This window comes from Neopsephotus bourkii, unplaced genomic scaffold, assembly GCF_033783945.1.
Source record: "Neopsephotus bourkii isolate Nb327-2 ecotype Australia unplaced genomic scaffold, CSIRO-AGI_Nbou_v1 NB_1572, whole genome shotgun sequence".
In the NCBI taxonomy this organism is placed as follows: Eukaryota; Metazoa; Chordata; class Aves; order Psittaciformes; family Psittacidae; genus Neopsephotus; species Neopsephotus bourkii.
The window spans coordinates 7,698,432-7,720,416 of NW_026902048.1; the positions used below are offsets into that span (position 1 = coordinate 7,698,432).

Consider the following 21,985-nt stretch of genomic DNA (forward strand, 5'->3'; position numbering starts at 1 on the left):
TGGGCAAAATCGCCATCATTCTGGCATGTTAGCGACCACTTAGAGGGTGAATGAGCAGAGATATGTGGGGCTTTATTGCTGTCTGCAGTGATGTACCTGGTAAAAGAAGGACTTGGCTCCGTGTGTGGATTTCTCAAGGAGGAAGAGGCTGTTTCTCCACTGGTCTCTACCTTGCTGGGAACAGTTAACGGCTGTTGACTCAGAAAAGCCTCTGGCACTGATTAACTGCTGCCAGAGGGAGCAGGCAGAGGGGTGGGATGGAGGCGGATCAGGGATTGGTTTGGGGCTGAGGATGGAGGGTGGGGTTTGGTGCTTCATGTTGCAACATCTGGAGAGGATCTTCCTCTTAGGAAAGCGTGAGGTGGGGGTCTCCTCCGTGGTCAGGGGCCGCTCACTGGTCAGCATGTCTTTCATCCAGGTAGACAAGGACTCAGATTTTCCTCTCCAAAATCTCCCCTATGGCGTTTTCTCCACCAAGGAGGAGGTGAGTAGCAGCAGACTTTGTCCTTGGGGTGTTGTGATTGTTCCAAGGCTGTGACTAGGAGCAACCAGTGAAGCAGAAAAACTTCCCTGCCTGAGATGCTTGCATGGGCTTCCTGACCTGACAGAAAACTCTTGTTTTCAGCCACTACAGTGGCTGTTTTGATCAAGCATCTTTAACATTGCATAATGGAAGATGTTAATGCTTAGGAGGAATATACAGTAGGTCTGGGTGGTTTTGGCTTGTTGAAACCCTTTTAATCTCTGCTGGAGCCATTCACTAAGGAGATACGCAGCAGTTTGCATGGACTTCTTCATAATGGAACCCCTCATTTTCTTCATGACTGAGTGTAATCACAGCATCACCCTAAAAAACACACATTAAATGTTTATTTTAATTTGTTAGTTCTGTAACTCCCAGTCCCTCTTACACAACATGGAGTGATGTGAGTCTGCATTGAAAACACCATATTTGCAACTGAATGTTGTCTTCTGGTCTGGTCACCAGCTATGGGTGAGTTTGGTGCCTGCAAAAGCATTAATCCAAGGAACAAAATCAGTGTTTCACTTCAGTCTTTACTGCTGACCCATTGTATTTTAATGGGAGACGTTTATGCAATGACACATTAAACATGTAAAAGTGTGTTGCATTGAAAGCTGTGTCCGAAGACTGTGGACTGAGCCAGCTTCAGGCTTATATTTTATGATCACATAAGAAAACACAGTTCAATCTTTCTTTCAATTCCCATTTTCATGAGAACTGAGCCCAGCTGAGCCTCACACCTCTGGGTGCCCGCTGGGATGGAGCCCTGGCAATGTGTCCTGGAGAAAGAGAAAAGAGCCGAGAGCCACGTCTCGGAAGGAGAAAGTGGAGGATTTATTTATCATTGCTCAAGGAAACTTTGTGATTATCTCCTGGTTTCTGCTGTCTCGGCTTATCCGTGCAGGTTTAAAAACAAGAATTTAAACTGGAAGATCGTGGTTTTTGATGTGGCATTTTCCAAAGATAAGCCCGAGATGGTTCTTTTAATCTCCTCCTAGGGGTATGTGTTGTTATCTAGTGAGTTTGGATTATTATTCTGCCTTCTCCAGTAACTGTCCTCTGAAGCAAACATCTTCACTCAAACTTCATGCAAAGACAGGCAAGGACTTATGGAAATGATCTGGGAAAACAGTGTTCTAAAAGTAGCCCAATATCGTAATGATTTCAAGCCAAAGCAGTTCATGTCATTCCTGACTATCCCAGTTACAAATTAACCTGACATGACCTTTAAGTTTTTCTGCAGGAATGTTTGCTGAATAAATACTTACTATCACACTTAGAATCTTGCTTTGAAATTAAAGGTTGAAAAAATGGGTTTAATAACATGGAAATTCATAGATGGTTATTCCCTTTATTTGCCTAAGGCCACAAATAATTGCAACTGGTGTCTGAATGCAGTGGCATCTTCATAGCCACATACAGCTGGGGCAGAGCTGCAATGGGACCATCCGTGCTGCTCCCGCGCCGTCACCATTGGCTCCTCATGCGCTTGGCACCAGCCCTGCCAGAGCTGCAGTGGATGAACGGGGTCTTTGTGTGTTAGGTTGCATCTGTGGTGAATGCAGCGTGCACGTGCAAAGCTATTCCTGCAGCAAGATCTAGACTAGGTCTGCATGTGAGTCATGGGCTCCTCGCATGGCATGGGATGGGGTTCTGCAGGGCAGCCTCATCTGGTGTGGTACAGAAGTAGTGCAGCTGAGCAAGATGTGCTGCGTTCCTGGTACTGCAGTAGAGTCTGGGTCACTCTTCATCTTCTGGGGAGGAACTGCAGTGCAGAAATGCCTCTCTCTCTATTTACCTGGCTATGGGGATGAGATCAGTTCTGCTCACAGTGTGTCTGTGCTTCCCTTCCCTTCCTGTAGAAGGAGGAATAGCAGTTTCCTACTTCAGAGGGTATTTCAGGTGTATGGGCTTATTATTAATGCTGCTCATTAATGAGCGGTGGGCAAACACTTCTGGAGGAAAGAGCAGGGAGAGAAACCTCTGCTGGTTGTCCTGGCCTTCCCCCAGATAAGTGGGGATAAGGAGAGAGCTTATTCCCACTCATTTGCGGGGAGTCTCCAGTGATGCTCTGCTTCCAAGTCTTAATGCTTTTCAGCAGCCAATCTCATCAGCTAGCTTTTAATGGTCAATTGCTGTGATATCAGACCCTTGTCCCTGATGGATTAAACTTTCTGTGGTCACTGTCTTCCCCCATGCCCTCTTTGGAGGTTTTGTGGGTACAAGCACAAACTCTTCTTTTCCCCCACTCCTCTCACTTGTTTCAAGCCTAGGCACAGGCTCGGGGTAGCGATTGGAGACCAGATTTTGGATCTCAGCGTCATTAAACATCTGTTCAATGGACCAGCTCTTGCCAAACACCAGCATGTCTTTGACCAGGTATTTATCAGTCTGTTGTTCTAATTTCCAACTTGTGGTGTTAGCAACTTATGGTGAGATGATCAACACGAACTGGGATTGTGTCATCAGGGCTCTGCTGCAGGGAAAACTCATCACACTGTGATAAGTGAGGACAACAGAGGCATTGGGGGTCCAAAAAATGTTTCTTCTGAAAGTCTCATCAGTTTTTGGCAGTGCAGGGGTCTGACACAAAGCCTAACCATCACTTTGGTCCTGCTTGTGCCTTCAGCCTTTCATGGCAAGGAGTCAGGTGGGATTTTAATGACAGGGAGATTGGTTAAGGGTAAAGTTAAATACAGATGACCTCTGACTGCAGCGAGGTGAGATAGCAAAGCTGCTGAGGTCTGATGTAGTGTTAGGAGGGGTATGATGCAGACATGCAGCAGATCCTGCTTCAGAGGACTGGTGGTGGGAGGAAGGCAGCGCAGGCGGTTATGAACAGGGAGGATGGGCAATCTGGGCAACCACCACCACATAACCCAGCCCACAGGCATCCAACCCCTGGATGAAAGCACAGGCCATCATCTCCTATGCATGTGAAGCAGAATGTGGTCATTTATGCACCACCTCTCTGTTCCCTGTCAGCCAACCCTGAACGCATTCATGGGGCTGGGCCGTGCGGCGTGGATGGAGGCGAGGGCTTTCCTCCAGAGGCTGCTGTCAGCCGGAGAGCCGGTCCTGAGGGACAACGTGGAGCTGCGGAGGAGGTGAGGGAGCGGAGGGTCCTGCGGGGCGCGGTGACCTGTCAGCTCTGCCCTGTATCGCCCACAGCACGCGGTGATCCAAGGCACCGACATCCAAGGTCTGAATGTGGTCACCTGCCGCCTACATGGGGATTAACTGAGGTCTGGGCACACTGAGGGCTTCCCCTTTGTAGTTACATCTGTGATTAATGCTTCAAGTGCCCACAGACCTGGGGTATCACCTGGGCGGGGGGGGGGACAGGCTGGCTCCCTGACTGCATCCCTTCCTACAGGGCCTTCAAGGAAGACAGCTGCAAAGGGTCTCCCTTCCACCTCTCCCACTGTCTCCAGCAGTGATCAGTGTGGAGCATCACTTGGCATGGGGAGACACCCCAGCTGCTCCTCAGAAACTGTCTGAATTGGCTAAAACCAAATATGTTGTCACAAATCGGCTTCAGATGAGGGACAGTGCGCTGGTGTAGCAGTGGGAGAGGAGGGCTGTGCTCTGCTCTGTGCTGTGCTGATGGGAAATGTGTGTGTGTCCATTGATCACACACCTTGTTTGTCTGGAGTGATGCTCTGAGCACTGCAAGCACTCACCTAGCAGCAAGCAGGAGTGGTTCCTCCCTATCTTGCTGGGGTGATGTGGGCATTCATGCAGGACAGGGGTAAATCCTCTGCTTGATGCAGGGATCTTCCCTGAGCAGACCCAGCAGTTTGAATCAGGCACCTGAGAGCCATGTCCCATAAAGTCATCCTTTCCATGCTGCAGTGACCTGCTCAGCTATGTGCATGGTGTGTGTCCCTGCACCCCCTGGGATGCCTCCCTCCCCATTTGTACCCTGATGGATGCTCCTTGGGTCGCAACCACCCCAGTTACAGCAGCTTTTCTGCAGGTTCCTTTTTGCCGCAAGAGCTTGCAAACTCAAGGAGAGAGTGAGGAGAAGGAGCAGCCTCTTACACACTCATAAACCTCTTACGGGCGAGTGCTGCAGGTTTTCTGAGAGCTGAAATCATTGCGTTCCGTTTCAGAGCATTTGTACCTCAAGCTTCTGCGACGATGCATCTGCCAGCCCACATCGGTGAGTCTCTGCAGGTCAGGGCTGCTCAGTGCTGCCCTTTGCTCCCCCCTAGAGAAGCTGCCTTATTTCCAGCTTGCTCAGACAGACAGATCATTGCTGTGACATGGAATGGGCTTTGCAGGAGCCAGAAGTGTATTATTGTGTATAATGAAAGGTAGGTGCTGTCTGTGGCAGAAGAATAAAAGCCTGGGGAAGCTCAATAGCAACCAGGAAATGCCTCAATGCAGTTTTCACTAGATCAGAGTTGCCTGGTGGTCCATAACTCTTGTCATCAGAGTGGCATCACCAAAGGTCTCTGTGACAAAGGGGAGGGAGGGAACACTTGTTCAGTTTCCAATATTTTCCCCATTTGCCATCAGATAATAACCCAGATTTCCAAAGCTTTGCAAGGCTCTGGCATGGCTTCATAGACAAACATGAGTCCCAGACTATTACTCTGCATCTCATGTCATACGTCCATTCCCATGAGCCCATGGGCCTCTGTGGAGTTAGTGTATCCATACAGCTATATAAACATTTCCCTGTATTTAACAGAAATTTATGTTTGGACCCAAACCAACTTGATCCAAACCACTCGAGGGCTGTGACCTTCACAGGAGCAGGGATGTGAACTTGCCCATTTCCCAGCCCAGCTCTGTTCCCCCTGGGCTTTCTGGAGTACAGCTCTGGTCTGGGACGAAGTTCACGCAGGCCCAAAGGAACTGTGATGGGTTTCCATAGACATGATGCCTTCCCAAAACAGTTCCAGGTCCAGCACTGCGAATGAGAGCGCTGCTCCGGCAGCATGGCATCGACTGGGTCATGCAGCCGCAAGTTATTTATAGCAGCCTTCCACTACCTAAAGGGACCTACAGGAAATCTGGGGAGGGACTTTTCATAAGGGCATGTAGTGACAAGACAAGGGGGAATGGCTTTAAACCGACAGAGGGGAGACTGAGATGAGGTAGTAGGAAGAAGCTCTTTACTATGATGGTGGTGAGACACTGGCACAGGGTGCCCAGAGAAGCTGTGGCTGCCCCATCCCTGGCAGTGTTCAAGGCCAGGTTGGACGGAGCTTGCAGCAACCTGGTTCAGTGGAAGGTGTCCCTGGCCATGGCCGGGGTTGGAATTGAATGAGCTTTAAGGTCCTTTCCAACCCAAACCATTCTGTGATTAAATTTCCACTACGTTTACATTCAGCTCTGTGCTGTGCATGATTCGTGCTTGTCCTGCAGGCACTGGCTGCAACCTCTGCAGGGGCTGCAGGATAGCTTAATAATCTTGCAAAACAGCCTAATGTCATGTAGATGCCCCCTCCCAAGCGGAGTTTTCCCTAAGGCCACTGTATCCCGTTGGCCTGCGGAAGGCCGCTGTTTGCCGGGATGGCGGCAGAGGGCAGCAGATGTCCTGAGAACGAGCCGGTTCCCTCCCGGGTACCGCCGGCAGAGAGCACTGGGACCGGTTCCCTCTGGAAAGGGGCTGGTTCCTGATGCCCTTGCGCTTTTCCCCGTTGTCTCTGCTGGAAACGTCAACATAAAGGCCAGCTTTGTGTTCAGAATCTATAGATGAACTGCTAATGGCCTCCTTTATGCCATTCATTACATCCCTCTGCTAGTAATATTAAATATTGCTCCATGCTTAGTGCTCTCACTGTCTCCTTTTCTCCTCTCATTGTCAGCAGTATACAATGTGCTTTAGCCCCATCAGGTGAGGGGCTTTCCTTCCATTGATCCCTATTTTATGGGTTTCTTTTCATGCAGGAGATTACACTGACTTCTATTCTTCACGCCAACATGCCACAAACGTTGGGATCATGTTCAGGGGGAAGGAGAATGCTTTGATGCCTAACTGGTGGGTGCTTCAAGTTTTCCTCGGGTGCAGTATTATTTTGCATGCTTATCTGTACATATATAGGATTTTTTAAAGATCTGAGTAGTCTTGCAGGAAAATATTGGGCTCAGTTCATAGCAGATGAGAATGTGCTGCCCTGAGTTTGATACTAGACCTGAAAATTGCATTTCCCCACGCTTAGCTGAGTCTGCATTGCATTTCACTGCAGCAGCCACACCAATTACGATGCAGCTGTCTGGTTCAAAGGCAGATTTACCTAAGAAATTGGTTTTACTGAGTGACAAGAAAGCTGGGTTTAAGCTCCAAGGAATTAAGTGGAGCAGTGGCACAGAAATGCATTAAGTCTGCTACATGGCTTTGGATTATAGTTCTCTCACGTCTATATCAGAGCAAGCAAGCTGCAAATGTCTGTGCCCATCTATGCGGAGCTCTCTCCTTGCACCCCGGTGGTGCTTCCATCCCAAATTGCTGCTGTTGGTGGCAATGGTTACACAGCTGACCCATGTTCTGTGATGCTCTTTCACAAGGCTGCACTTACCTGTTGGTTATCATGGCCGGGCATCATCTGTTGTGGTATCTGGGACGCCCATCCGGAGACCTGTGGGACAAATGAGACCTGACAATGGTGAGTCCATGAGAGGCTTTTAATGGGCTTCTTATTATTTTATCTTTTATTTTTCCTCCACATCACAGAGTGGTGAAGAGGAAGGGCCTGGGGTCCCTTGTAAAGCCCATCCTGGGGTAAGGGCAAGGGAAAGCCATGAGTTAAGTCCATCTTGTCATTGCACACCAGACAAGTTGCTCTGTTTCTTCTGGCTGATACTTTTATTTCCTTACCTACCTCCCTGTCTTAAAATACTTTTCCTCCTACCCACAGATAAACCTCCAGTGTTTGGTGCATGTAAGCGTCTGGATATCGAGTTAGAAATGGTAAGATGGCGTATTTCCGTACCATTGGTTTTATGTAGTATTGAAAAACATTAAGGTAGAAACAGGGAAGAAAAGGAAGGTTTAGTTTCTTCTAAAATTGATGTTGCATAAGGTCCATTCCTGTGTTTCCCTTTGAGCATCCTGTGCAGCAGGTAATAAAAGATTTCCATGGGGAAACTTTCCCTTGTGATGAGTTGCAGGGTGCATTAGCTCACTGAGTGGTTGGCTAACACTACTTTTGGGCTGGAAATGGCTCATCTGGCCAAATCTGAGCACTACTGCAGCAGTCTGGAAGCAGGCAGGAGTAATTCTTTTTATCAGACCCAACAGCCTGTTACATGGTTATCTGCTACCTTGGCACTGCAGGCAGGACCTTTTCATGGACTGGGGGGGTTTGGGAGTGCAGGTTGTCTGTGCCTTGAGTCCAGAGCAGAGGAACCTGAGAGTTCTTGGGAGTGAGATTCAAATTCCTCATCCTTCTGCACAGAAAGATGAAACCTGTGTTGTGACAAAACATCCTTGGAAGGTGTGTCTTCTTGTGGCTTAGTCTGGTCCAGAAGTTTTATAGGATTGTTTGTTGTGATTTATATGATTTATATAATTTTCATATGATTTATTCCTCATGTCTCCCTTAAAAAAAGTGGAAGAAGTCTAATATTAAGGGAGATGATACTAAAAACTGAAGTGAAAGCCTGTAATGCTGTATGCTTTGTAGATCAATGCTATAAACGGGGAGGCAGTCCCATCAAGTGAGGTACATGAGATGTTTCCATACCTCTGCTTTGCAGCCTGAGTTTTACCGCTGGCTGCTGTGAGAGGTGATTTAGATTGATGGAAGTTTTGGAATCAAAAGCTTCCATATTGTTGGCAGAAAGAGACACCTGAGATTCCCTGTAGAATTCTCTGCCACATGCTCAGGCTGTACCTTTTCTAAGGGAGTAAGTACAGACACCCAGTTCCTGACCTGTTGTACTCAGTGGGCACGGTTCTCTACCTGCCTCCTCTTCCCCACTGTTGCAACAAGCCCCAGTACATTCAGCATGCCTGCAGATGACTTTAATCTTTCCTGCTCAATGTCTGTAGCAAACAGAGTAATTTCAGTGGGCAAACCTGTTCTGCATCTGGATTGTGATTAGGAGGGACCATTTTTGCTCCTGCGCTTTGACAATGTTGTGACCCTGTATAATGACTATCTCTTAGCAACACAGTGCTCTTACGCCAGCTGCATGGAGGGGAAGAAAAAGAGGTTTCATAGAATCATAGAGTGGTTTGGGTTGGAAGGGACCTCAAAGCTGAGACAGTTCCAACCCCCTGCCATGGACAGGGACACCTTCCAGTAGACCAGGCTGCTCCAAGCCCCGTTCAGCCAGGCCTTGGACACTGCCAGGGATGGGGCTGCCACAACTAATTGTGTATGGTAAATGATGCCTTTACCTGTCTTGCCTCTGTTGCTTGTGCCTGTAACCCTCTGTGCAGTAAAGAGTTTTAGCTTCAAAACCTTCCTTAATCAATATTTTGCTTTTCAATTTCAGGCGTTCTTTGTAGGTCCTGGAAACAAGTTTGGGGAACCGATTCCGATCAGCAGAGCCCAAGAGCACATCTTTGGGATGGTCCTTATGAATGACTGGAGCGGTAACTGGTGCTGCAGGAGTCTGCCTGGAGAGGGGGTTACAGCGTCACAGGAAAACTTAGATAGGGATGAATGATGTATTTTAGCAGTAGGATAGTGATCACTGAAAACACTGGGTGCAGCTGAAAGGGATGAACATGAAATGCTGTCTGCATGTCTCAGGTTCTGTCTCAATCCATCTTCGATCAATCAGTAGAACTAGAAAATGCTGCCTAATGAAGATTTATTTACTTATGAAAGAGCTAACACCAGTCTAGCTTCTTCTGCGCAGGGATGGATCAGCCCTAAGCATGGTGATTCCAACAGAAGATTGATTCCAGTGTCAGGAGTAGGAAAAGGATTTGGCAATTGCAAATCCCTTGGTCTCTGCATAGATTTAACTAGTTGAAATTGTTCCTGTGACAGGCACGGGCCATTAGCTGGGTGTAAAAGCATTCACTAACTGGGAATGAAAATGCTGGTTATATGGGGATGGCCCGACTCATTTTAATTATTGCTAATCTAGTTGGTCTATGAAAATTGTTTTGAGGGTCTGAAACAGGTGGATATAAACCAGGATTTGGGCTCAGTGGCTAGAAAAGGGTGGTGATAACATTTGTGATCCACGTCACTTGATTTCTATGTAACTCCTAGGAAATACTTAGCAGCATTGCTTTGAATTTTCTCTTCCCAGCTCGTGACATCCAGAAATGGGAATATGTTCCTCTGGGTCCGTTCCTGGGCAAGAACTTTGGCACCACCATCTCCCCTTGGGTTGTTACCATGGAAGCTCTCATGCCATTCGTGTTGCCAAACCCTGTCCAGGTTAGCAAAATAAAGGATTGAAACAAAGGAAAAACAGTGCTAGAAAAATCTCTGCACAACTGATAGGTCCCATCAAGAGAAATCACTGAGCTGTATCAATGCCAAGCACTTTCTTCATAGAGTTTACAAGTGTGACCCTGCTTCCAGACATACAAAGGCATGCTGAGCCCTTCAATTCAAATGCTCATTGATGTCACTGGTGCTGGCACAGGGTGCCCTGAGCTGTCATCCTGCCTGCTTGAGCAGGGCAGAAAAATCATCTCCTTTAAAGCACCTGAAAATAAACTGATCTGAGAGCTTCTCGTTAGCGTTCAGTAGCACTTTACCATCCAGCAAGCAGTGGAGAGAGTGGACTCAAGCCAAAACACTTTGTTCAAGGATTTCCAGATGTCTCCATTATGTGGATGTTTAGTTAAGATTGAAAACGATAATAAAGTCTTGCAGAGAACTCACTATCTTCTCTGTGCAGGCATAGAGCAAAGGTGTGTTAGCACTGTGTTTGTTTTGGATCAGCAACCGCACCATAGTGATGGAGAAGGCTTTTGGAGCCAAAGTTCAGAAAAAGGAATTGGGTTCAATAGAAGCTATCTGTTCAGAAAAGTCTTTAAAATTGTGTGCATGAAAGCAATAATCTGAGCAGTAACAATAGTGAAGTAAATGGGGTGTGCAGCACAGTTTGGTTAAACAAAAAGTCATTGGGATGACTTATGGAATTTTTCCTTTCTGTTTGCTTAGACTGTGATGCCTTTTTATTTGCTTTTAGGATCCCAAGCCACTGCCCTACCTTCAGGATAAAGAACCCTACACTTTCGACATCAAGCTCTTTGTTGCTATTAAAGGTACGGCAATGCCGAGTGGGTTGTGAAGGTGAAATTGCCATTTAAGGGTTGCTGAACCACCGCGGATTTCAGACAGTTTGCTCTTGGCTCTGTAGTGTTCTGTTTCCATCTGTGCCCAGACTGCCTCTGTCAGAGAAAGAGGCAAAGCTCTCCTCCCTAATGGCCATGCAGCAATATGCTGAGAAGAGAACCAAAGAATGCCTCCCAGGTGATCAGCTCATGATGAGAAGTGTCCCTGTGGGCTTTGCCTGCATGGGCAGGGCATGGGAAGAGCAGAGGTGTGTGGGATTCAGATGTTTACCCAGCTCATGGCCCTGCTGACCAGTAGGTCCAGGTATTGCTCCTGTGGTAGAGCAGAGGAGGAAAGCAATGGGCAGCGTGGTGCTACCCAGTACCATCTGCATACTTGTCTTCTATGAAATGCTAGCCTTCCTATCAATAGAAAATGTCATTACTTGTTTCTTGCTGGGGGTCACAATCATAAAAGAAGTCTCCATCCGTCTGTAAAATGATGACTCCAACATTGTTCACCCAGCACAAATTGCTTCTCTGTTCCTTATTTTGTGTTTTCTGCAGCAGAAGGAATGAGCATGCCAGCTACTATATGCAGATCCAATTTCAAGGTAAGATTCCAGCATCTTTTATTTGCTTGAAATCTTGGTGATGCCATCCGCTCCAGCCTTAGGCAATTTCCGACCCTGATTTTCACATTAGCTGAAGATCACACCTGGTGCATGTGTGCATAGGGATGGAGGGAAAAGAGTGGAGGCTGGTGATAGTTCACCCTTGCTGAGATGGAAACACCTGAGTGGGCAGCTCTTTCTGCTGCTTGTTTTATGGTGCTCGGAGCATCCCAAGAGGCATACTCATATATCAGGGAGAGCTGAAAGTGAGGGACTGGTAAGCAAAGGGAATGTGGGGGGTTCTGCCTTTACAGTCTGATTGAAGCCAGGAGGTATATGTACCAGCTGCAGGATTTCTAAGTCAATTTTATATTCATATTTGGTTCTTTGCATAGCAATTACCTTAATCAGTAAATCAGTAGTCAGCAAATCAGTAATAAGGAAATTTTTCTATGCAGCCATTAAAATACTGGGTTTAATAATGGATCCTGAGCCAGTACTGCTGGCCTTAAAGAGGAAGGGGGGGAGAAATGACATCCAATTGAAAGAAAAGAATTTGTAAGGGACCAAATTGCATGTTAAAATATGTGGTTTGTATGCACATAGCAGCTCCTGATCATCATTTAGAAAGCAATCAGCCAGGGTATGGTAACTACTGAGAGTTCCTGATTAAATAAGAGAACTCTTCTGTAGGGACAGTCTTACCAGCATCATCCTGAGAATGCAATGTGTTCTGCACAGCCTAATGGCATGGCAGAGGGGTTTGTCCTTCTCTGTTCACCCTCCTCTTCCTCCTTCCTCCAGCACATGTACTGGACTATGAAGCAGCAACTGGTTCATCATTCAGTCAATGGGTGCAACCTCAGACCTGGAGATCTTCTGGCCTCTGGCACAATCAGTGGACCCGTGAGTGTTTAAATAATGACAGTCACTGAGAACTGGTCAGCAGCCCAAAACAGACTGAGTGGGGTCTGGGTCTGAGTCCTGTTTGATGAAAATCTCTTCAGTTCTTTCCCAGGCTGCTGCTTTAGTAGCCCCAAAATTGCACTGAAAAGTGGTGGGCCTTCTGTTGGTTTTGGGGTTTTAACCTTTCCTGCACTCCTTCCTCTAAAACTATTTTACTACAGATGCAAATTAATATCTGTGCACAAGCATCCACACGGCCCATTTAAACTCTATGAAATGCAGCTTTTTGATTTCTGAGAAGGAGGCAAAGGTGCATGGATGTAAATTCTAGTTTCCTAGACATAACTTCACCAGCTGTAATTCCCCTTGAACTGCCATGGGGACAGTTGTTGCAGTATGGGGGTAACTTGCACTTTCTGAAACATCAACTATAAATCCAGCTTGTGCTGTCTGAAAGACACCCTCAGGTAAGTTGTTTCTAAGCTGGGATACCTGCACTTCCATTTTGAGCATTTCTGAAGTGCTTGTTGCTTCCTTTAAAGTATCGACATTACAATTGACTTTATTTACAATTAAACTATTGACAATACAGCTTGACATTAAAGACTTGCAAACACTCACCAGCTTTGCTTTTCTAAAGAACAAATGTAAGTAAAAATCCGAAACGTGGCTACATAAAAGCACTGGATTTGTAGAAAAACCCTCATTTTGTTTCCATTTGTTTCTGCAGCAGACCCAGACTACTTCTGCAGGGTTTCGCACTATGTTAAACACACAGCTGTAAGCATGACAGCTTACAGCGAGCAAGCAATTAAAATGCACAAGAAGGAAAACAAGCCTACACATCCATGAATTAAACCAACAGCAAAACACTGGTCTATAGAGCTAATGTGTGTCTCCTTCCAGCAGCAGGTAGCTTAACAGCAGGACAGGCACTCACAAGTTGTTTGTTTCTGAACTCTTGCTGCAGGAGCCAGAGAGCTTTGGCTCCATGCTGGAGCTGTCCTGGAATGGAACAAAAGAAATCCCTCTTGGCAGTGGGCAGTCTCGTAAATTCCTGCAGGACGGAGATGAAATCATTCTGACAGGTAATGGCTGAACAACTGCTGTCACACTGCACCAAGGACACGTTCCCATAGATTAATGCCAGTAGTGTAAGCGCCTCGTGGGGAGATGGGATGCTCTGTACATACCTGCCACACAAGCACAGTTGTTCCTAACTCCTTTCCTGTCAGGAGCAACCTGTCAGGAGACAAAATCAGGTGGATAGCAATTGCCCTGCTATAAATGCTGTCTGAACTAGATTATTTGCTTTGCTAAGTACTTAAGAATCTTGCTATGCCTGTGTGTGAGTGCTAAGGGGATATGGAGGTACATTTGCCATTATGGGCAAGAATATCCTGGGACTAGTAGTTGATGTGCTGTTGCCATTACAGTCCAAGTCTGCATCTGGAACCTGCCTGTCAGCCTATGCAATAGCTTTGAAAATCATGTTTCTGCCATGGTGCTGCCAGTTCTTCAGAGGAAGATGCTGAGGGAACCAGAGATCGAGATGTGCTAGAGAGAGCTGTAGAGGATGAAACTGAGGAGTCCCCAACACCTCTAACATCCTTTAGCCTCCCTACCTATTGAGTGACTGCTCAAGCCGCACCAAGTAGGCACCTGCTGCTGCTCTCCATAGGCTCGTTATATATTCAGCGCAGAGACACTCCTACGGCAACTCAGAGTACCTCATGCCCTCCAGAGCTACAGATCTCTCTCCAGTAACTATGCCAGGAGCCCCAAATTAGAGTACAGTTAGGTATTATGATCGTTACTTTGGAGCTACATGCTGATATCCTTATTGGCAATGAACACCTAGCAGTTCAGGAGCTGCTTGCACAAGGTGGCAAACTGAGAGCCAGATGGGACTAGACCATGATCCTTGTTGTTCTTCATGTCCAGAACAAGCTATGCTACTTAAATAAATACTTTAAATCCTGAATGTCTTTAATCTTTAAAGATAGCATAATGATGGTGTTGTTAACACGGATGAAGGCACCATTGCCCCAGTGGGACAATTTCATATTCATTAGTTTGCTGTGCTATTTTACACTAGCAGCAGTTTATGATTGTAGTGATCGGGGCATCAGGCTATTCACAAGAGCCAGGTGCTGCTGGGGCTGTCTGATGAGACAGTTTGGGATCTGCTCCTATTTGGTGATGTATGACAGGTCCAGTGTCTTAAAGCATCCTTGAGGCAGGGCCAGGGCTATTGCATCCCCTCCTGAGGCAGCACCATTATCGCATGCCAAATGCCCAACCCGTAATTTCTAGTCTCCTATTTCAACTCTGTGTTCTCGTTCCCCTTGTGGAAGCTATTTGAGAGCCCTAACACGTAAAATGAGAGAAATGTATTTTTCCCAAGAAGTGAATCTCGGAATGGAGCACTGGGAGGGAAAGGTTGCTGACGATCTGCTGCAGCTGGCTGCAAACATCTCCCTGTAGCTCCTTGGCACTGGCAGCACAGGGTTTGCTTTGTTAAATGTGCTTCTCCTTGGTACTGCTCTAAATCGTAGCTGACAGCAAGGATAACTAAACTGGGCTGAAATAATAAGCTGGCACTCAAAGGAAAGCTGATGCTCAAAGGAAAGCTGGCAACGAAGCCTAATGAAACAAATGGAAATTGAGCTGAGCCTTAAAGCAAGTGTCTTGCTCCAATATTGCTTACAAATGGGGATTACCCAGCAGATACTGATGTGGTGTCTTTGGGCTGTTACTCAAACACTGAGAGACACTGCTGTCCTTGGAAACACTTCATTTCAGCCTGGCTGTGAGAGCTGCGTGGTTGGTTAGTGCTGGCAGGATCTGTCTTCATGCTGCAATAACTTTGGCTGCACTGTGGCCTGAGCCACCCATCCTTCTCTTCCTTGGAAGAGGTTTCCACTGATCCATGCTAAGGGTGGGAATTGGAGTTAAGGTCTGTTCTGTTCAGCTCCCTCTTGGCTTCTCAAAGGCAGCTGGTTTTTATCACATACAGGGATGATGATGTATTCCATCATTTCAGGAAAGTCCGTCTCTTAACTGTGAAAAGCAGTCTTTAAAATGCAGCATATGCCACTTGTGTCCTTCCTCTGATCTGATGTGGTGGTGGAGGGCTACAGTAGATCTCCTCAGCAGTTTCTTCCCAGAATAGTCTTCCCAGATAGGCCAGAAACCCCTGGCTTTGTCCCCTCTTCTCCTTCACCTGAGGCTTTATTAGTGGAGGCTGTTTCTGGAGCAGCTGAGCTGGCCCATGGCAACAAGAGGCACTGCAGCATCTCCATCCAAATGTCATCCGTCCTATCACGCAGGAGTAGGGAGAGATTGAATCATCCTGTAGTTAGAGATGTCACAGTCTGGTAAGTTCAGCAGCAGTCAGCAGATCTTCAGTGCCTGTTTATGTAATAGAGGATAAATGAATATTTTGAGATGCTGAGCTTCTCATTGAACTAAACTACTTGTTTTTAGCAAGTGAAACAGGTTCTGTAAGGGCAGGTCCTGCTCTTTGCAGGGGTTTAATGATCATCTTTTTGGCCGTAAGCATCTTGATCTCCCGGGAGCAGTCCTAATGCTGCAGAAAGAGAATCCAGATTTACTTGATTAATTGCATGGTTGGACCAGGCAGCGAATCAGCTTGCCAATTAGATTGATGATGCTGCAAGTTAGGTTTGAAAACAGGAATGTTGCACATCTTGTTTGCTCTCTGATCAACTCACTGAACTCACTGTTGCCGTGTTTTACATTTTGTGCTTCTCTTATCCTGGGCTACCTGAACTCTTATTTTTGCCCCTCATTGCATTTCTGAAATGTTTTCACTTGGTTTTGGTCTCTCTATGCCTTTATTCACTTTTATTCCTGGTAAAACCCTACTCTCCTTACAGAACAAGCTGTCTGTTGTTTTCTGGCCCTAGGTTACTGCCAGGGCAACGGCTTCCGCGTGGGATTTGGCCAGTGCTCAGGAAAAATCCTTCCAGCCCTGTCAGATCCTTGATGACTGGAGTAATGTGACATCTGAGGAGGAGGATCTCTCCCTCCATCTCTAACAGTCATGCAGCTTTATTCAGATTTATTATTTTTATACAAGTAATTAGAATCTTGTTGTTTTCAATTATCAATAAATACCTTTAAGATAAATGTGGTTCTCTGGTGTGATAAGAAAAGGATTTCAATGCTAGCTTAAAATTGTTGGAATAAAATGATTGAAAAGTGAGATTCTTAATTCTTCTACTATATTAATGGTATTTTGCATAATTATAAAAGGAGGCTTTCAAGTAAACTTAAATATTCAGAGTACTGGGCTGATGATAACAGCTGGGATTGCATGCTGACTTCCTTTTGTTGCAGTATTAATATGCTGGAGGTAAAATCTTGAAGCCAAGTTGCATACAAATGCTAAAAACTGATAGAGCATCTTGAGTAAAAGAGAGTTACATGACTATGCCCTACATTAATTTGTAACAAAGCAATTTGCACACATGATAATATAACTGAAAGCATGAAAGCAAACAAAAAAAAATAGTGACTAAACCAACAACCTTTGAAAACCCTGAAATCAGAAATTGGATGGTACCAAAAAACCAAACAACCCACTTATAAATGACTAACAATGACCAAGAAGGCTCAGCCCTAAACTCCTGCATCTTGGAATGAAAACCTATGCAGGCTTTGGAGTTCAGCCCTTGCACTGCAGCACTGATGGGTTCCTGGAACTAAACCCCAGCAGGATGCAGCCTCCCCTTGCTCTGGGAGCAGGTGCATTGTCCTTACTCCTGCCCTTGCTCAAGCAGAGGCAACTCCCCATACCCCAGAACCAAGATCAATGCCAGCCCTGAGAGGTGAGCCTGTGTTGGAGCACCCCTCAGAAGAGGGCATGGAGATACCTCCTGCATCTTACCCTAGTTTTAGAGAAGGGAATTCCCCATTTCTCTCACCCTGTGCACCAGCATCCCTGGGATCAAGGAGGGAGGGTGAACCTCATGGCTGGAGTGATACCCAAGCAGTCACAACTTGTCACCTGACAGCGGCTGTGGTCAGAGGACACCAAGGAGGCAGACCTGCTTCCTGCACTCCTAAAAGGTACCTCTTGCCATGGCATCCCCTTGCAGCAGGTGGTAAACAAAGCCACATGCCACTTTTCTCAAGTGTAAAGGGCATTTGCCATCTCCCGCTGGTCTACAAATCAATTTGACTATGGCCAAGTGCCAAATCACATCAATTAGAGGATATTACTGACTGGAGGAGCTCGGGAGACTGGATAATGAACTCTGGTACAGTGCAAGGGGAACTTGTTAAATATTTGCTTGGTCCTCGAAGTAAAGAGCCTGACGAGGCTGCCGGCTCCATGCAGCGACAGCGGTAAGAGCGCAGCTGCTGCTTTCCTATTGCTCTTCCCAAGGTTTGTTGGGTAGTTTTGCTGCTGTGGGCCATGGGGGTGTTTGATGTAATCCCCGGGAGCACCTGGTGCTGGTTGGGAATGTGAACTTCTTGGCTGTGCAGGAGAGAAAAATGAATTTGAAATGAAGATTAATGAAAAAATGTGGCAGTGCAGATAAATCACTGCTAATGGGGCATGTTTGCTGAAACGGGCTCTCTTCCAGTGCGCAATAATAGTCCCTTTAAAGAATGATACTTGGAGGATCGGCCCTAAATCAACTTAGATTTTAAAGCGAGGATATTCCACTATCGCCAGGAGGGATGACCTGGCCAGGAAAACAGCGGCTCATGGTTGTTTATCAAGGAAAAGCTATTTCCCCTTCAGGCTCTTGTGGAAACTTGGAGCTGAGCAAATAGGCAGATATTTACTTAATGTACTCTGACTCTACTGTCAATTTATAGGATGCTTTGTGCTCTCTTTTATCTCAAAGGACGACCACAAGTTGATACCTTCCCTCTTGGATTTAGAAATAACTCCTGCAGTTGCTCTGAGCACAGCCTGGCTTTACTCCTGGCAGCAGCAGGAGGACGCAGAAAGCATTTATCCAGTGGAGAAATTTCTTTGCAGAAGCACCATCCATGTTGTACCTCACTCTATCTGATGTGCTGGAAATGCAGTGCCTGAGGGTGCACCCATAGAGAGCCAGGGGCTGATGTCAGAGCAGGGTGTCGTTAGTCCTGGGTTTTGACCTTGATGCAAGGTATTTTGCAGCCAGGAAGGACTGCGGTTTCAGTGCTTTCTGGGTGTAGGAATACATACAGAAACTATTATATCCATAAGGCTCTTCCCTAGCTTTGTGCAAGGTAAAGGTGAGTCCTGTACACAGGCAATGAGTTCCTCTCCCAAAGAGCCAACTGATGCTGCATTGCTGCCAAAAAGCAGAAATCAGGCTCCCTGCTCAGACACCCTGGAAGGTCAGTGGTGCTGAGCCCTGCTGCACACCAAACCTGGCAGGATGGAGGCACCCATACACTCCTAACCCAGAGCAGCCTCAGCCCTGAGGGAGGATGGCTCTGCATCTGTAGTGGCCATGCTTCTCATTCTGGGACCACAACCCCCAGTGCATGGCCAAGCATCCTGGCACCAGGCTGGGGATGGTGGGAGGTGGTGAGGTGACAGACCTGAGCTCCTCTAGCCTGGGAGCATCTGGAGAAATCTCAGGTTCTGAGAAAGTGGAGGTTTTCTGGAAAGGAGCTCAGATACATCCCTGAGAGCAGGTTTCTGAGGTGAGCTGGAGAAAGGCCAAAACCTTGTTCAGGACAGAGCTCAGAGATATCTGCTGCATGGATGAGGGCCAGAAAGCCAGGAGAGGCTAAAAAAAGAGGTAAATGGTTTTTTTTTTATGCCCAAGGCCACTTTATTTTCACCCCCAGAGGAAGGTTGTAGGCTTCATGTGGGCAATGGGGAGAAGAACTCATAACTGGGCTGCCCTTGCCCAAAACAGCAAGGCTGGAGCCACCAGCACTACTGATTCTTATCCCTGTGTCAAGGAGCACACGAAGGCTCTATCTATGCTGCGACGTGCAGCACTGCCCTTCAAATAGCATTGCTCTTGCCTAGGGCTGGCAGCACTGCAGCCTCCAGCACAGAACTGGGGAAGCACTCAGGTGCTCATTCCACCTCATCTGGGGCAGCTGCCTCCACTTTGCACCTTTGGCCTTTGAATTGAAGGTTATGGAGCTCTCTACTGGTTTTGGGGAAGGTGTCTGCAGGGGAAGGGTAGAGCTGAGTAGGGATGTAAAAGTGAGGCTCTTGGATCAGGAGGATGCTTCAGTTTGGGGTCCCTCAGCTCCGCATGTAGACCTGGTGTTTAGGGAAGTTTACTTTTGAGGTGCCATTTCAATTGGGTTGACCCTCTCTACAAGAAATTCCCCTCTACTTCTGGAAGCTTTTGTTGCAGTTAGATTTGAGCATGGCTCTCTCTGCTTCTAGAGGTTATTAAGTTCAATTTGATTTAGATCTGTTTTCCTCAGTTTGCTCATAGCCTGGTTTCCAGTAGAAATGAGAAAGAAAATAGTAAAATCAAACCTGGAGCTCCTTTTCCTCTACACCTGGGTTTGTGATGTGGGTGTAGGAGAAGAAATTTCTCCTTGGAATTCTTCCTGCTTGCAGGAAAAATAACACCTTTCTGCTGTGTCAGCTCCCTGGGAGGACTCATTCAGAGGCATGAAGCATTGGGTGGGAAGAAAGATCCTGCTTTCCTGACCAGGGGAATTGTAAATGTGCATCAAGATGGAAACCACAGCTCTTCTGATTGTCTGGAGAACCCTTCTTGTTTCATGCTCAACAGAAGTCATCAGTGACCTGTGTTGGAGTGCAGCAATCCTGGCTGTGAGTAGCACTGGATGCAAGGTCTGGGAGGGATGGAGGAGGTGCTCCTGTGTTGTACTGACTTGTCACAGGGTGGGTGTAAATGCACTGGATCATGCTGCCTGGTGCTTCACCTGGGTTTGTTATTTTGCTGGTAAGAAAACTAAGGGCAGCCTCTGATACTGTTTGAGACGTGTTTTCTTATAGACCAAAGCATTATCTGGTTGGTGTGTAATGAAAAACCTGGGTATAATCTGTAATAGCGTATAATTAAGTGTCAAAAGAAAGCATGGAAGAAACGCCCTAAAGCACATTTCAGAGTTTAGAGGAAACAATGGATTTTCTGTCTGAAATGCTGGTATTCTTCACCAAAAATAGTTCTCTGTAGAGATTCTAATTAGAAAAAGGATGCGGTATCAAGGAAAAAGAATCAGTTTTGATGAAAACATTTGGGTCAGCAATATTCAGAATTCCTTCATTAACCAGGCAGTAATAACTGAAAGTAAAATGCTCTTTCAGTAGCTATTGGGAATTGAGGTAGGGAGTTTAAGAGGGACAGAGCTCTTAGGGGATATTCACATTGGTTTTGCCTTTAAACAGTAAGGCAGGAGGCCATTCCTCAGGCTTGATTGCTGGTTCTGTTCAGGATGCCCACACAGGTGCTGCTTTAGTGAGAAAGGAGGCCATTTCTGGGATTTTAAAACTGATTGAAGGCTTTGCAAGTATGTGAAGGGCGTGCTGAGGTACTGACACCATGCTGTCCCATACAGATCTGCTGTGGCCCCTCATTCCCAAGCACATGTTCACCTCAGTGCTTTCTCTGTTGCATGTATGTTTGGTTTTCCATGAAATTTTAAATTACAGACCTCTGCCTCCTATTTTTTACTCTATTTGCTCAATGTTATCTAATTGGCAGCTTTTCCAGAGCTGGGAGTAGACACAGTTAATGTATAAGGGCAGTGCTGTAGGAAAGGAGTCCCTGGCAACATCTAAGTACCCTTTGGCTCAGCTTGTAGTATCCACACCTTTGTCAGTGAATATTAAGCGACCGCTTGGGACTTGCAGGCACGGGGAAGGTTCCTTGTCTCCCTCCTTGCTGTGTGCTGGATCCAGGGCAGATGTGTTTCAGGGCTGCTGGAAGCAGATCCACTGCCTTGCAGAACAATGGGTGCCTTGGGGCTGCTGTGTCCCAGGACCCTGTTCTAGGGGTGCCTCTGGGGCCAGTGGGGTGGCCTGCTCTGCTGCCCGCTTGCTCCTATTGGGCACTTCATGTGTTCTGCAGAGGCAATACATCAGCTTTTTGAGAAAGCCACTTAGTCTCGAATATAAATGTGTTTCAGAACTTCACTTCCCTTATGGCTTCGGGACACTTCATGCAATCTTAGAACATTTTTAATTGATTTCTGATTTCCCCTCTGGGAGCTGCCTGGACAAGTCCCGGTACAAAGCATGGAGCTCTCTAACTAAGAAGTGTACCATTCAACGTTTCCTAACCCCATTGTGGATTGAACTGAACCCTGAGAATAAATGCAACCAGAAATCTGAGACTGCATTGCTTTAGAAATGTATGTGTGAGCAGTGTTTTCCTCCTGGTTTGCAGGAAGGGGTGGTAGCCAAAGGGTATCAATCATTTTTAATGAAAACAAATATTTTACAAAAATAAGAAAGTGCAAATGCAAAATTCTTGACTGAAATCAAGAATTCCCATTGCAGTATTAAGACACGGTTAAAGTTGGGGATTTTAATATCCTTTATTTAATTCAAATCACCCGAGATGTAAGACTGTAGGACAGCTAAGAGAATTGGTTTGAAGCCTGGCAGGTCCGGGCTGACAAGGTCAGAGACAGAGGGTAAGGAAGGGGAGAAGACGAATTTGTGTTTCCCATCCTGCATTTAGCAGGTTTTTCACACCATGGCTGCTCAGCTGAAGCCATTGCAATGGTGTTGCTGTGCTGATGATGGCTGGTGCA

At 46.5% G+C, this 21,985-nt stretch overlaps 1 protein-coding gene and 1 long non-coding RNA gene across 3 annotated transcripts in view; both read left to right on the top strand.

The window, feature by feature from the left end:
* Positions 1 to 307: 307 nt before the first annotated feature.
* Positions 308 to 16,481, top strand: FAH (fumarylacetoacetate hydrolase). Of its 2 annotated transcripts, XM_061371378.1 has the most exons (14): positions 308 to 484; positions 2,792 to 2,902; positions 3,509 to 3,630; positions 4,639 to 4,688; positions 6,428 to 6,518; positions 7,046 to 7,143; positions 7,396 to 7,448; positions 8,981 to 9,080; positions 9,752 to 9,882; positions 10,646 to 10,721; positions 11,298 to 11,344; positions 12,149 to 12,250; positions 13,221 to 13,338; positions 16,183 to 16,481. In XM_061371378.1, the coding sequence occupies exons 1-14, from the start codon at positions 317 to 319 to the stop codon at positions 16,260 to 16,262; spliced, it is 1,347 nt and encodes a 448-aa protein (XP_061227362.1). In that variant the 5' UTR covers positions 308 to 316; the 3' UTR covers positions 16,263 to 16,481. The 2 variants fall into 2 exon arrangements, with proteins under 2 accessions (XP_061227362.1, XP_061227363.1); XM_061371379.1 differs by lacking the exon at positions 2,792 to 2,902.
* A 2,940-nt stretch (positions 16,482 to 19,421) lies between these two features.
* LOC133222030 (uncharacterized) overlaps positions 19,422 to 21,985 on the top strand; it is a 35,652-nt gene continuing 33,088 nt past the window's right edge. The window contains exons 1-2 of the long non-coding RNA XR_009728156.1: positions 19,422 to 19,639; positions 19,846 to 20,036. This is a non-coding gene — a long non-coding RNA (uncharacterized LOC133222030). The remainder of the gene's footprint in view (positions 19,640 to 19,845; positions 20,037 to 21,985) is intronic.